General features: G+C 44.0%; 1 protein-coding gene across 2 annotated transcripts in view; it reads right to left on the bottom strand.

Moving 5' to 3' along the window:
• The window catches only part of ift140 (intraflagellar transport 140 homolog (Chlamydomonas)), a 142,578-nt gene that overhangs the window by 101,431 nt on the left and 26,788 nt on the right, over positions 1-14,359 (bottom strand). Inside the window, exons 9-12 of one of the 2 annotated variants that reach the window (XM_078558728.1) lie at positions 3,557-3,705; positions 2,407-2,610; positions 1,654-1,726; positions 860-951 (exon numbers count right to left, since the gene is read on the bottom strand). In XM_078558728.1, coding sequence (XP_078414854.1) covers positions 860-951; positions 1,654-1,726; positions 2,407-2,610; positions 3,557-3,705 — 518 coding nt within the window. The remainder of the gene's footprint in view (positions 1-859; positions 952-1,653; positions 1,727-2,406; positions 2,611-3,556; positions 3,706-14,359) is intronic. The other variant, XM_078558729.1, reaches the window with a different exon arrangement.

The raw sequence follows: 14,359 nt of genomic DNA, 5'->3' as shown, positions 1-14,359 counted from the left end.
TACTGGATTTCCAACAGACTTCCATGCACCCACTTTTCAGCAGATATCTCTGGACAGCAAATAGGAGGGGAAAGTTGTCTAATTTTCCACCACCCACTCTCCTCTGACTGCAGTGACTTCATCACCACCTAGAAGGGCACTGAATACAGGACCTCTCTGATCTGTATGGTTGAGTACCACACCTTGCAGCTTACTTATCTGCTCAACCAATTCTGTGATTCTGTTTGTGAGATCAGGTTGAAATACATTTGCATTTAGGCTGCAGCACAGTACAGCTAGTAGTTGAGAGTCAATCCTTGGATGTCCAAGCTTCCACAACAGGAATTTGAAGGTGGGCTGTGTGATAAATTGACCACTCACCCACTGCCTTATAAAATAAACAGAACCTTCTGATCTTTCTGTTGGATAAAGCATGTATTGTAATAAGCAGGGCCAAAACTTTTTGCACATTTCTACTTGTGCTCTCATTGGGTTGCTTTACGAAACGGTTTTTTAATACCTGAATAGGAGGGCCTGTGGTTTATTTATGTTGCCAAATGTGACAACCATTAGCTATAAAGGCCACAATTATAACAGGAAGTACAAAGCTACTTAAGCAGCTATTGAGAGGATTTTTGCACTGTCTGCATTCCAGCATACAATGAAGAATGTTGATTGGTGACAATAACAGTACAGAATGCAAACAAGAACTCTTCAAAGAAAGCGTTTCTTACAACATGCCCCACAGCACAAACTGCTCCAAAACTCAACTTAAAAAAGGAGATCCGTTTGGAAAGACAATGTCAACATTGGAACAGCAGCCAAGTACTTCTGGAGTACATCACCACTGATGCTTAAGGAAATGAAGACGTCCACTTACCTGCAGGGTGCGAACCTGCACGCGGTTTGGCTCGACAGTGTAAATGCTCTCTTCATGGACAGCCAAAACAGAAGAATCACAGGGGAACGAGCCTGGGTGAAAACCCACAGTGCACATTATTGTCAGTGGCAAGAACATAGAAAATGTAACAGTGAAAAGAGATATGGGAGGCAAAGTGGACCAGTCACATGAAGTATTCCACCAACAGAGTCCCCAGAGACCACATACTCCATTACTGTTCTCTGGGACATGGGTTTCAAATAAAAGGCAATCACTTAGTTCATAATTTTTGTAGAAGAAATGAATTTCCTTTATTAGGGTTTGCAAATTGATTTCAGTTGTTAAACAGATTTTTTGGAAATGTTTGGGAATGACTTTCCATCTCATGCAGTTTTGATAGAGTGGAGACAGTGAGGATGTTTCCTCTTGTGGGGAAGAGCATAACTAGAGGCCATCAATATAAGATAGTCACCAAAACATCCAATAAGGAATTTAGAAGAAACTTCTTCGCCCAAAGAGTGTTAAGAGTGTAGAACTCGCTACCACGGGGAGTAGTTGAAGTGAATTGTATAGATGCATTTAAAGGGAAACTAGACAAGCGTACGAAGGAGAAGGAAATAGATGGCTACGATAATAGATTTAGATGAGAAAAGATGGAAAGAGTTCCAGTGCAGCATCAACATCGGCATGGACTGGTTGGGCTGAATGGCCTGACTCTAAGTCAGGGAACTCACTACCCACTCTATGATATAGTAACTGCTTGATTTCACCTGAAAAAGCTAAAGATATTTTACCTGCATTTCTCAGTGATGGCCCAAATGGTTCAAAAACGGTCGTGTGCTTTCCATTCCATACTGCTATTGTTTCCTGCAACAACAGGGAACAGAGGTTTCATTCATAGCAGTGCTAGGTTCTCCAAATCAGGACTGATCAGCTCAGAAATTTAACCTACAGTCATAATTCAAGTCAAGATCCAACAGCAAACTGCTTCATAATGCACTGAAAACCTTCAAAATGGCAACTTAACAAGTTTGCGAACAGCACATTTTTACAGCTACAATTCAACTGTGGAGCAGAGTATTATTCTCAAAATTATAGACAGACCTCACAAAAACTTTATTAAATAGTAGACACTAAAAGCAGAACAGTAACAAGACACATGATTGTCTTGCATGTCCACAGGGACCATCCCAAGAATAAGGAACCTTCACTCTACAATGTCCTGAATCCCTGCACAAGGTGCCTTTCAATTCATAGAATTTTCCACACACACAAGATCCTCTGATCACAGGTTATTATTGTGTGGGTGTAGGGCTCAACTCTCCCGACACAGAGTAATGAAGGACTATGTACTCACTCCATCAGACCAAAAGGTACATTTCAATAAAATAAAATGTGAAAAAATGAAGTGATGGAGTAATATCTTGTTTAAGAACCTTAACAGCATCAAGTATGTATTGGCACACATTGAGTTTCATCCACAGGTTTCAAGGATATACAAACAAGTTGATTTCACGTGAAGTGGAACATATGCTTCAAGCACTTACCTTGGTGACATAAACCCCTTTGACATGCATGTCTGAACGGAGCATCTGCTGGTTTCCTGAGGAGAAGAAGGTAAGGCTCAGTTGGTTGGGAGCCACCTGCATTGCTGCCACTTGTTGGTTGAAATGAGCAGACATCACCTGCTCACTGAGGATAAGGACTGTGCCAGCACTGTTCACAGACAGAAGGTTCTTACTGGAGCCCCACTAAACAAACAGTAGATACACACAGGTTACCAAAGGCAGCAAGTAATCAGACAACTCTCACTTTCTCCACTGAACACTTGGAACAAATAGGATCCAATGCTGCGTGTGAGACATATACCATGTAATTCAACACTTCTGCAAAGTGCATTATAAATGTGTGGTGTACCAGAGGCTGCAGTAGAATAAGTGTTATGAGTGTCCTAGTGCAACACAGCAGATACACTACCAGCTTAGCCACATACAGACAGGCCAGCAGTTTTGCATCCAGTCATCTGATAAATTCTTGTTTTTGGTTCCACCATGTCCGTGAGGAGCTGAGTGGTGAGAATAACCTCAAGCTACTCTCTTGCTTCCCAACCAACAGCAAGGGAAACACTAACTGAAACGTTCTATTTGGTGGGGTTTATCAATTTAATTTGAAAACAGAGAACACTGAATATATCCAAAATACAGCACGAGGGGGCAGGCCTGCAGACATTCCCACTTCTCCACAGTTCACAATTGAAGAACCTCTCTCAGCGAGACCTGAATCTGATCTGAAGTCTATTTGGAGCCATTTTGAGATTACTCCACTCACTCATCTTTTTTAGACATATTCTGCAGGAACACCATCAACATTTCCTTTTCCACTAAAATCTCATGCATAGCACCAGGAAAAAAAAAATCCATTTGATGATATACTTCCTGAATATACATTTGGTGCGAAGAAAAGTGTAAGAGCTGCACTGTAAGACCCACACGTGATGTCCAACAACTAAGCCAAATACCTCCACACACAGGCAATATGCGCACTAGAATCCAAGGAATGGTGACTGAAATAACAAGGAGCAGATAAACACAAGGTGGTGGAAGACTACGTCCTTTGCTCTTGGCAGCAGGGTGAATGTGCTGCGTGGCACTGCTGGTGAGAATGAGTCACAGTGAGTGTGTTCTTCACCTCCCTTACCTTGATCTGTATGATATTTCCTTCGAGATCAATTGGAGCTTGTAGTTTCCATTGGTCTTTCCCCTCTATTCTGCAAACACTCGAACTGTTGACCAAAGCCTTTCGCCACAAAGCAACCTGCCCCTTGCTGGTGCCAGCTGCTATGATGCCTAGGAAACAAAGTTATTCTTCCAATCAGATCCCTCATACAATAAGCAGTGAATGGCTTAGCAATTTATGGTTTCTCAATAAGCCTCCAATTTTACTTTTCAACATTTATTTTTAAAAAGCAACATTTTTGTGAGGGTGGGTAAATATACTACCTGATATGATACTGAGCCTTACAAACCTGGAAGGTTCCAGCTTGAATCAATGATCCATGCAGAGCAGTAATGCATTGCACTACAATTGACAAGAGAATCCCCAGGCTAGAGAGGCACAAGTTCCCATTGCTGATTAATATCCCGTAAACCTTGCATAAAGGTTATGTGAATGGCCATGCAGTAAGTCAAGGATCAGGCTCTACTACAATGGACCCCACAGTCAGATAACCCACTGGCAATCAGGGTCTTAATACACATGGAGAGAGAGACCTTGGATGCCGCCATGGAACTCAGAATATTTTTTTTTAAAAAAATGACAATTCTGGTAAGTAATCGCTATAGTCTATAAAATACAGCAAGAGTCCTCAACCAAAAATATATTTTTTTAATGTAAAATAAAAATAGAAAATACTGAAAATAATCAGCAGGTCTGGCAGCAATGAAAGAGAAACAGAGTTTATGTTTCAGGTCAGTGACAATGGGTTATGGGAACTTTTTTTAAAATTTGTTCATGAGATGTGATCTTCTCTGGCAAGGGCAGCCATATATTGCCCATCCCTAATTGCCCTTGCGGTGGTAATCCTCCTACTTGAACCCCTGCAGTTGGTGTGGGGTACCACTGTGCAGTTGGAAGGGAGTTCCAGAATTTTCACTGAGCAATAGTGAGGGAACAGCAATTTAGTTCCAAGTCAGGATGCAATGTGGCTTGGAGGGGACCTTGCAGGTTGTGGTGTTCCCACATATCTGCTTGTTTTTCTTGTTAAATCCAATAATTGTATGTTGAGAAAGAATAAGTGAGAAGCTAGCTAGTACCTTAAAACAGTTTCTTTTCAAGACAAAGTAAAGTCACAGACTCTCCCACATACCCAGAGTGAACTGGTTTATGTACTATTGCAATGATTCCCTGATCCTTCCCAAACTAGGGAGAGCTGTACTTAATTACCAAACTTAAAGCATGTATTCTATTGCAGCACAATTTCAACATTAATATTTCTAGGTGGTAGGTCATAGGTTTGGATGCTGCTGTTCAAGCAGTTTTGGCAAACTGCTGCAGTGCATCTTGTAAATGGTACACACTGATGCCAAGGTGCACTAGTGCTGGAGGAAGTGAGTGTTTAAGGAGGTGGAAGGGGTGAACATCAAGCAAAATGCTTTGTCCTGGGTGGTTTCAAGCTTTTTCAGTGTTTTTGGAGCTGCACTCAGTCAGGCAAGTGGAGAGTATTCTATCAAACTCCTGAATGTGCCGTGTAGATGGTGAACAGGTTTTGGGAGTCAGGAAGTGAGTTACTCAATGCAGAATTCCCAACCTCTCACCTGCTCATGTAGTCACAGTATTTATATGGCTGGTCCAGTTACATTTGTGGTCAATGATAACTCCCAGGCTGTTGATGGTGACAGATTCAGCGATGGTAATGCCATTGAATATCAATGAGAGATAGTTAGGTTCTCGCTTGTTGGAGATGGTCATTACCTGACTTGTGTGGCACAAATGTTATTTGCCATTTCATAAGCCCAAACTTGAATGCTGTCCAGATGTTGCTACATGTGGGCACAAACTGTTTCATTATCTGTATTTCCATTGGCACTGAATACTGTACAATCAGCAGCAGGTATCCTCACATCCGACTTTATAATGGAGAGAAAGTGGTTGATGGAGCACCTGAAGAATGTTGGGCTTAGGACACCACACTGATAAACTCCTGCAGCGATGTCCTAGGGCCAAGATAACTGGCCTCCAACAAACACAGCCATCTTTCTTTGTGCTAGGTATGACACTAACTATTGGAGAGTTTTCCTCCAATTCCCAATTGTCTCAATTTTGCTAGGGCTCCTTGATGCCATACATGGTCGAATACTGCTTTGATTTCAAGGACAATCACTCTCAACTCTCCTCTGGAATTCAGTTCCCCTGTCCAAGTTTGAACCAAGGCTGTAATGAGGTCAGGAGCAGAGTGACCCTGTCAAAACCCAAACTGAGTATCAGTGAGCAGGTTATTGCTGAGCAAGTGCCATGAGGTACCACTGTCAACTACACTGTTATATTTCAGATAGCCAGTTGATGAAGTAAGAAAGCGCAGCTAGTGTTTACTTAGAATAGATTTATTCACAGAGTGAAACATTACAGTATATATCTCCTGACTCTACTCTACTCCTGTGTCACTGTCTCTTCATAAGAGTTTAAGTAACCATCCAATCAATGCCCTCCACCTCTATGTTCTTAACCTCAATTGATACAATTAACAAAACCTTCCATTACTTTGCTGATAATTCAGAGTAGACTGATGGGGCAGTAATTGGCTGGATTGGATTTGTCCTGCTTTTTATGGAGTGGACATACCTGGGCAATTTTCTACAATGTTCAGTGCTTTAGCTGTACCGGAACAGCTTGTTAGAATCGCAGCTAGTGCTGGAACACAATCTTCAGTACTACAGCTGGGATGTTGTCAGGGCCCATTGCCTTTGCTGTATCCAGTGCATTTAGCTGCATTTGGGGATACACGTAGAGTCTCCTCCTCCAGTTAGTTCAACTGTCCACCATCATTCATGACTCCATCAGACAGGACTACAGAGCTTTGATCTGATCAGTTGCTTGTGGGATCACTTAGCTCAGTCTTTAACATGCTGCTTCCACTGTTTAGCATGATTGCCGTCCTGTGTTGTGGCTTCACGTTTTGGCATCTCATTTCTAGGTATGCCTAGCACTCTTCTTTACATGCTCTCCTGCGCTCTTTGCTGAATCAAGGTTAGTCCCCTAACTTGATGGTAATGGCGGAGTGAGGGATTTGCCAGGCCATGAGGTTACAGGTTGTAGTGGAATACAATTTGGCTGCTGCTGATGGTCCACAGCACCTCATGGATGTCCAGTTTGGTGCTGCTAGGTATGTTCTGAATCAATCCCATTTAGCAGGATGATAGTACTAGATAACATGATGGACGGTATCCTCAGTGAGTAGATGGGTCTTCATCTCCATAAGGACTGGGCGATCATCGCTCATATCAAAACTGTCATGGACATTTGCATCTGCAACAGGAAGATTGGTGATACTGAGATCAAATTGTTTTTTTCACCCTTTTTGGTGTTCTCACCACCTTCCACAGGTCCAGTCTGGCAAATATGTCCTTCAGGACTCAGCCAGCTCAATCAATAGTGGTGCTACTGAGCCACTTTTGGTGATGGACATTGATGTCCCCCACCCAGTGTACATTCCCTTGCTACCCTCAGTGCTTCTTTCAAGTGATGTTCAACATAGAGGAGTACTCGTTCATTAGCTGAGGTAGGGCAATAGATGGTAATTGTATAGTAAAGGTCGACACTAATGATGGCTCCTTACGCAGTTGCTCAGCAGCTATGTCACAGTGACGTCACTCACTGAGGGGAGATGTGTGTGACGCTTCTCAGAGAGCAGCTCCTGCTATGTCTTGGTCTTATTTAACATTTGAAAATAGTTATTGATGTAATTAAGGTATTTTGAAGGAAACACCCTTGCCTCCAGCAAGATCTCTTCTAGGGTAAGAAACCAAGGAATCCTGAGACAAACCCACAATAACAGGTGGTGGCAGCAGTGACTGCATCCAGAGAGAAACAGTGGAAAACAGAGGGAAAACCCTCAAGTGAAACCCAGCAACAAGACAGAGCAGCGGGTGAAGGACTTCGAGGCCAACCCAGCAACCACACTGGAGACGACCAAATAACAAGGGCAGCCCAGAGACTGGCAACACAAGAAAAGACAACTTCAAGCCAGGGTGAGAAATGGCTACAACTTTGCCCCTACAAGAATCATTTCAAAATAGAGAGGGCCCTTGACAGGCTGAGCAATGGGAAAATTGGTGAAGATTTTTTACCCAGTACCACAACGCCTCAGGTCTTGCGAGTAAAGAGAACGAAGGTCAAGTTATCACTTTGTTATATGCTGTTGGGAGCATAGCAGACAATGTGCTAGCCAGACAGAAGCCTACTACGAGGATGTCAGCAGAGCCTTTAACTCAAACTTCGGTCTTTATAAAAATATTATCATAGAGAGGGTGAAATTTAATCGGCACAGTCAAAAACAGGGTGAAGGGACTGCCTTATTCATCAACGAATTGTACCACCTAGCTGAAATTTGAGAGTATGGACCACTAAGAGATGACCTGATTAGAGAAAGAATAGTCGTTGATGTTTTAGAGGAGAATCTCTCTGACTTCTTACAATATCGGGAAGATTTAAATTTAAGCAAAGCTGCACAACTGGCCAGACAGGCCAAAGAGCGGAGGCAGAAAGGCTTTTGTCAGAGGTGAGAGGGAAATTTTCCAAGAACGGCCCAATGAAGTTGTTCAATTTGTGGGTAGTAAAACCATAAGTATAGCAAAGTAACAATAAGAGAAATACCCTGAAAAGGCGCCAACCACCATTTTCCAAGTCCCCGCTGTGGTGGTAGGAAGGTCCACAGGCAGGAAGAATGCCTTGCCCGAATCGTGCAGTGCCATGGGTGTGGCACGTTAGACCATTTTAAAGAGGTCTCGTGTTCCAGGAAATCTGTATTTACCAGGCAGAAAGAGAAATCTGTTAAAGGAACCACCATTCAAAAAATTCAAGACCTAGACAACCAGGAAGCAGGAAAGCAATGTGCTGACATTGATGTAAATGGGCATCTTGGCCAAATTCAAGCTAGACACAGGAGCTGGTGTCTCAGTGTTATCTGAAAGAGTTTCATGGCTGAATAAAGTGACACTGCAACCATCTTCTACTCAACTCCAAGGTCCAGAGGGGTCAAGTTAAATGTTCAAGGCCAGATAGATACAACACTAAAATACGAAGGCAGAGAAATTTCTGAAACATTGTATGTTTTCAAGAATGCTCTCTGTTGAGCTGAAAAGTCTGCAGAGCTCTGAACCTGCTTATAAAAGTTGGTGAAGTCAACGCAAAAATACAAGATAATGAATTTAGGAAGGAATTCACCACACTCTTTGAAGGCTTGGCTAAGCTGAAGATAGTGTGTCACATTACGCTCAAGACTCATTTGTCTATCCAAACCCATTTTTCTATTCACGCCAAGGAAGGCCGCACACCCACTTCTGAAAAGAGTCAGGAGTTAGACAGAAGCGATTCTGCAACAAGTGATCATTTCACCAGTCACCAAACAATCAGGTGGTGCTCTGGTATGGTACCAGTTCCAAAGCCGAATGGCTCCATTCAAATCTGCATTGATCTAACACACCTCAACAAGGCAGTGGAAAGATAAATACATCCAATGGCATCACTAGATGAGAACTTGGCCAAACTTGCCAAAAACACAATCTTCATAAGGCTTGACGCGAACAGTGAATTCTGACAGTTACTATTGGATCAGGAATCAAAGCTCCAAACTACTTTCATTACGCCCTTTGGACAGTACAGCTTTAACCGTCTGCCATTTGGCATCATGTCAGCCTCTGAAATATTCCAAAGGACAATGTCCAATAAACTACAGGACATGGAAGGCATCATTTGCCACATGGATGACATCTTGATCCATGGGTCGATGAAACGGGAACATGACAAACGGATTAGGAAAGTTTTAACACTGCAAGAGACTGGCTTGATGCTCACTGACAAATATGAGTTTTCTAGGCCCACGATAAAGTTCCTAGGGCACATTATACAAGCAACTGGGATTATTGCAGGCCTACAGAATATGAAGACAATAAAAGATTTCCTACTATCTAGAAATATAACAGAGCTACATAGGTTTATGGGCATGGTCAGCCAACTAGGTAAAATTCCTGCCTTACTTAGCCCAGATAAATGAACACCTCAGGCATCTTTTACCGGGTGTGGTGCTGGACTGAGCATCAGCAGCAGTCATTCAATCAAAACAAAACGATGCCAACATCCTGAGGTTCTACCCCACTATGACCTTGAACTTCACATGATTGTGGCAGCTGATGCATCTGCAATGAGACTGGGAGCAGTGCTATTCCTTGTCCAAAGTGGTGGCAAAAGAAGACCTGCTTACTATGCGACTAGATGATAAATCGAGCCTGAACAGCACAATGCGGTTATCAAAAAGGAATCCCTTGTAGCGACTTGGGCATGTGAGAAATTCTGTGATTATCTAATGGGCCTGCAGTTTAAGATTGAGATGTATCACAAGCCATTAGTAACCCTGTTGAACATGAAAAAAAAATCACAAAGATGCCACTCAGGGTTCAGTGATTCCACTTAGGCTCATGAGATACCACACTACTACGGAGTACATACAGGGTAAATATCAGACTACGGCCAATACACCGTCCAGGATACCCGCCACTTACCCAGTAATGGAAGGTAAAACCTTCATAGAAGAAGTTGAATCCTTCGCAGCCTTGACTACCAAATACTTGCCAGCAACAGACCAGGAGTTGTGTGAATTTTGTGCAGCCCAAAGGCAAGGTGAAGAGTGCATCCAGATTCGCATGTACTGCCTGGACGGATGGCCATAGCCCATTCTAAGAAACCCCGTCTTGAGGAAATATTTCAAACAGCATCACCATTTTCAGCTTCATGGATGACCTCCTGGTATATGATGCAAGAGTGGTGGTACCATTAGCTCTCCACCTGGAAGCCCTCCAGAATATCCACCAAGGGCATCTTGATATAACCAAGTGTCGAACCAGTGCACAGCAGTCAGTATGGTGGCCAGGGATTTCACACACTGTAGAGAAGAGGGTCTCCAAATAAGTCACCGATGCCATACACAGACAGGAGCAGGAAGAACCACTTCTGCCCTCCTCCTTCCCATCAAGGCCTTGACATGGATTTGATAAACTATAAAGGGAAAATATTTCTTGTTGTGGACTAATATTCCCGCTGGATAGAGGTGCAAAAGCTACATGGCCTCACCTCTGAAGCTGTTTTTACCTCCTTGAAGAAAATATTCTCTACACATAGCATTCCGACATTGGCAAATTGTGGTCCATTATCAGAAATGACAATGAATGCTTCCAATCCTTCGCAGGATTTGGGCATGCCACAAGCTCCCCAAAATACCCTCAGTCTAACGCAGAAGCTGAGCGAGGAGTACGCATTATAAAAACCCTACTGACGACTTTGAGCTTGCTCTCTTAGTTATCAATCCACTCCATCACATAATGGGTTTGCCCCATGTGAGCATTTGGTGGCTCACAATTTCCTTTCCTGCCCCACACCTTGCTACCAACTGTCATGGTGGGAGACCATGATAAAGCTAGGGAGAAGCCTATCGAGCAAGTCAAGCTTGTACGTTTAATCAGAGGCATAGGGCTCAAGACCTTCCGATTCTTGGAAGGGGACAGCGGGTATAGATCAGAGACCAAAATCATGCTGGTACGGTAATTGAGAAGCTACAGCAACCGAGATCATATCTGGTCAAGACACAGTCAGGTATCATTCAGAAGAACACATCTGCCCTAAATTCAATGGAGAAGAAAGCACTAACAGTATGGGCAGAGTACCCAAAGCTTCAAGAGAATGTCATACCTACAGAACCTCAAATGGGGGGAACCACGAGTGACAATCCCCAAGAACTGACCTCAGAGCAACAAGATTCTCATCTGTGTCAGAGGGAGCACTGTATTCGTTCAGAAAGACTGGTGAAATCACCAAAGATAAGTTCCCTCTAAGAGAAGGGACTTTGGGGAGAGATTTAGGAGAGTGTGTGTATAATAAACAGAGATAAACACTCGCACGGGTGGGGTGGGGATGGTGGGGATATGTAGAGTAAAGGGTTAATTCTAATGATAGCTACTGAGCATGTGCATAAGGAGCTATGTCACAGTGATGTCACTCACTGAGATGAGAGTGAACATCTTGGAGTCGCTCCAGCTATGTCTTGGTCTTATTTAAACTTTGTAAATAGTTATTGATGCAAATAAAGGTATTTTGAATGAAAGACCATTGCCTCCAGTATGATCTTTTTTAGAATAAGAAACCAAGGAATCCCGAAAAAAATCCACAATAACGGAGTAATCAGCAGGACAAAAACAGAAAATCCTGGAAAAACTCAGCAGGTCTAACAGCATCTGTGGAGAGAAAAACAAGAGTTAATGTTTCAAGTCCGTATGACTCTTCTTCAGAGCTAAAGAGAAGAAAAAATGTGATGTTCCTCCAGTTTGCGTTGGGCTTCACTGGAACATTGCAGCAGGCCAAAGATGTGTGGGCATGAGAGCAGGATGGTGTGTTGAAATGGCATGCAACAGGGAGGGCTGGGTCATGCTCGCGGACAGACCGAAGATGTTCCACAAAGCGGTCACCCAGTCTGCGGCTGGTCTCTCCAACATAGAGGAGACCGCATTGGAAGCAGCGAATGCATTAGACCAAATTGAAGGAGGTGCAAGTGAAGCGCTGCTTCACCTGAAAGGAGTGTTTGGGGCCTTGGATGGTGAGGAGGGAGGGGGTAAAGGGGCAGGTGTTGCACCTTCTGCGATGGCATGGGAAGGTGCTGTGGGAGGGGGATGAGGTGTTGGGGTGATCACATTTTTACTTCCCTTCAGCTCTGAAGAAAAGTCATTTGGACTCAAAACATTAACTCTGCTTTTCTCTCCACAGATACTGTTAGACTTAATTTTTTTCCAGCATTTTCTGTTTTTGTTTCAGATTTCCAGCATCCGCAGTATTTTGCTTTTATCTTAGTGTTTAATTCACTGCCACTTCTCTTCCAGGAATGCCTACCTTGAAGAAGTACTGCTCTTCCCTCCGACAGGATTTCCATTAGTCTCTTTTGGCATGTTCACCTTCATTGCTTTCCATTTCCCTCCTGGTGGTTGACAAGGTGATTACCAAAACTCGCTTTCACAGCCATATTTCCTTCCTCAGTAATAATCTCCGTCTCCGACTTAACCCAAGTGGATTCCAACTCAAGTTCCATCCCTCATGTTTCGAATCCACCCAGGATTACAGGTACCTCCGGGACATACAAAGTTCCTCGGACTGCTGTTCTTGCCGCATCCTGGGATCCACACTCAGTGCATGTGCCGCCATATGAACACACTCGACCTCTCCCTCCAGCAGCACCATCTCACCCTATCTCAAAGCTGTCCTTGTCCCCAGTTTCATTTTAATCTTCATCTCATCTGACGTCTTAACAAGAATCTTTGTCTCTTCCTTTCAGGTGCTGAGGACTGCAGGCTCCAACAATTTTTTGATACCAATGCCCATCCAGGGCTTGTCACTCTGACCTCATCCCTCTTCTAATCCCAGCCCTTTCTCGTGTATTCACCATACCCTCTGATCTTCCCCTCACTGATGCTAAACATTCAGTGCTTAGCAAAGGACTCAGTTTCATACCCTTGTGCCCTCACCTCAATGAATTTCAGGCTCGGCATGGTGTTGAACTCTTCTTCCGCCGCCTTCGTCTCCGTGCTCACTTCTTTGGTCAGGAGTCCTCCTTCCGTTCAATGGATCCTTTCACCCACCTCCAGTATTCTCCCTCCACCTGGACCTCTCCCTCTGGCCTCTTACCTGCTCTTGATCTTTCTATTGAGAACCGTCAGCGTGACATTGGCCATCTCAATTTCTCTGCTCCTCTCACCCACTCTAACCTGTCACCTTCTGAACTTGCCACACTCTGTTCTCTTAGGTCCAACCCTGACTTTATTATCAAACCTGCCGACAACGGTGGTGCTGCTGTTGTCTGGCGTACTGACCTCTACCTCGCAGAGGCTGAGCGCCAATTCTCAGGCACTTCCTCCTACCTCCCCCTGGACCATGACCCCGCCACCGAACATCAAGCCATTGTTTCCAGGACTGTCACTGACCTCATCTCCCTGGAGATCTTCCCTCCACAGCTTCCAACCTCATAGTCTCCCAACCCCACACAGTCCACTTTTGCCTCCTCCCCAAAATCCACAAACAGGACTGTCCCGGTAGACCGATCATATCAGCCTGTTCCTGCCCCACAGAGCTCATTTCTTCTTATCTTGACTCCATTCTCTCTTCCCATGTCCAGTCTCTTCCCACCTACATCCGCGATCCCTGTGATGCCCTACATCATATCAACAATTTCCAGTCCCCTGGCTCTAACCGCCTCCTCTTCACCATGGACATCCAATCCCTCTACACCTCCATCCCCCACCAGGATGGTCTCAGGGCTCTCCACTTCTTCCTTGAACACAGGCCCGAACAATCCCCATCCACCATCACTTACCTCCGTCTGGCTGGACTTGTTCTCTCACTGAACAATTTCTCCTTAAACTTGTCTCACTTCCTCCAAATAAAAGGTGTGGCTATGGGTATCCTCATGGGCCCCAGTTATGCCTGTCTCTTTATGGGGTATGTGGAACATTCCTTGTTCCAGTCCAACTCAGGCCCCCTCCCACAACTCTTTCTTTCAGTACATCAATGACAGTTTCGGTGCCGCTTCAAGCTCTCGTCTGGACCTGGAAAAATTTATCAATTTTGCTTCCAATTTCCACCTCTCTATCACCTTCACATGGTCCACCTCCAACACTTCCCTTCCCTTCCTTGACCTTTGTCTCAATTTCTGGTGATAGACTGTCCACCAATATTCATTACAAGCCCACCGAC

This window comes from Cetorhinus maximus, chromosome 15 (genome assembly GCF_964194155.1).
Source record: "Cetorhinus maximus chromosome 15, sCetMax3.hap1.1, whole genome shotgun sequence".
Classification (NCBI taxonomy): domain Eukaryota; kingdom Metazoa; phylum Chordata; class Chondrichthyes; order Lamniformes; family Cetorhinidae; genus Cetorhinus; species Cetorhinus maximus.
This window is presented reverse-complemented; position numbering and strand designations above follow the sequence as displayed.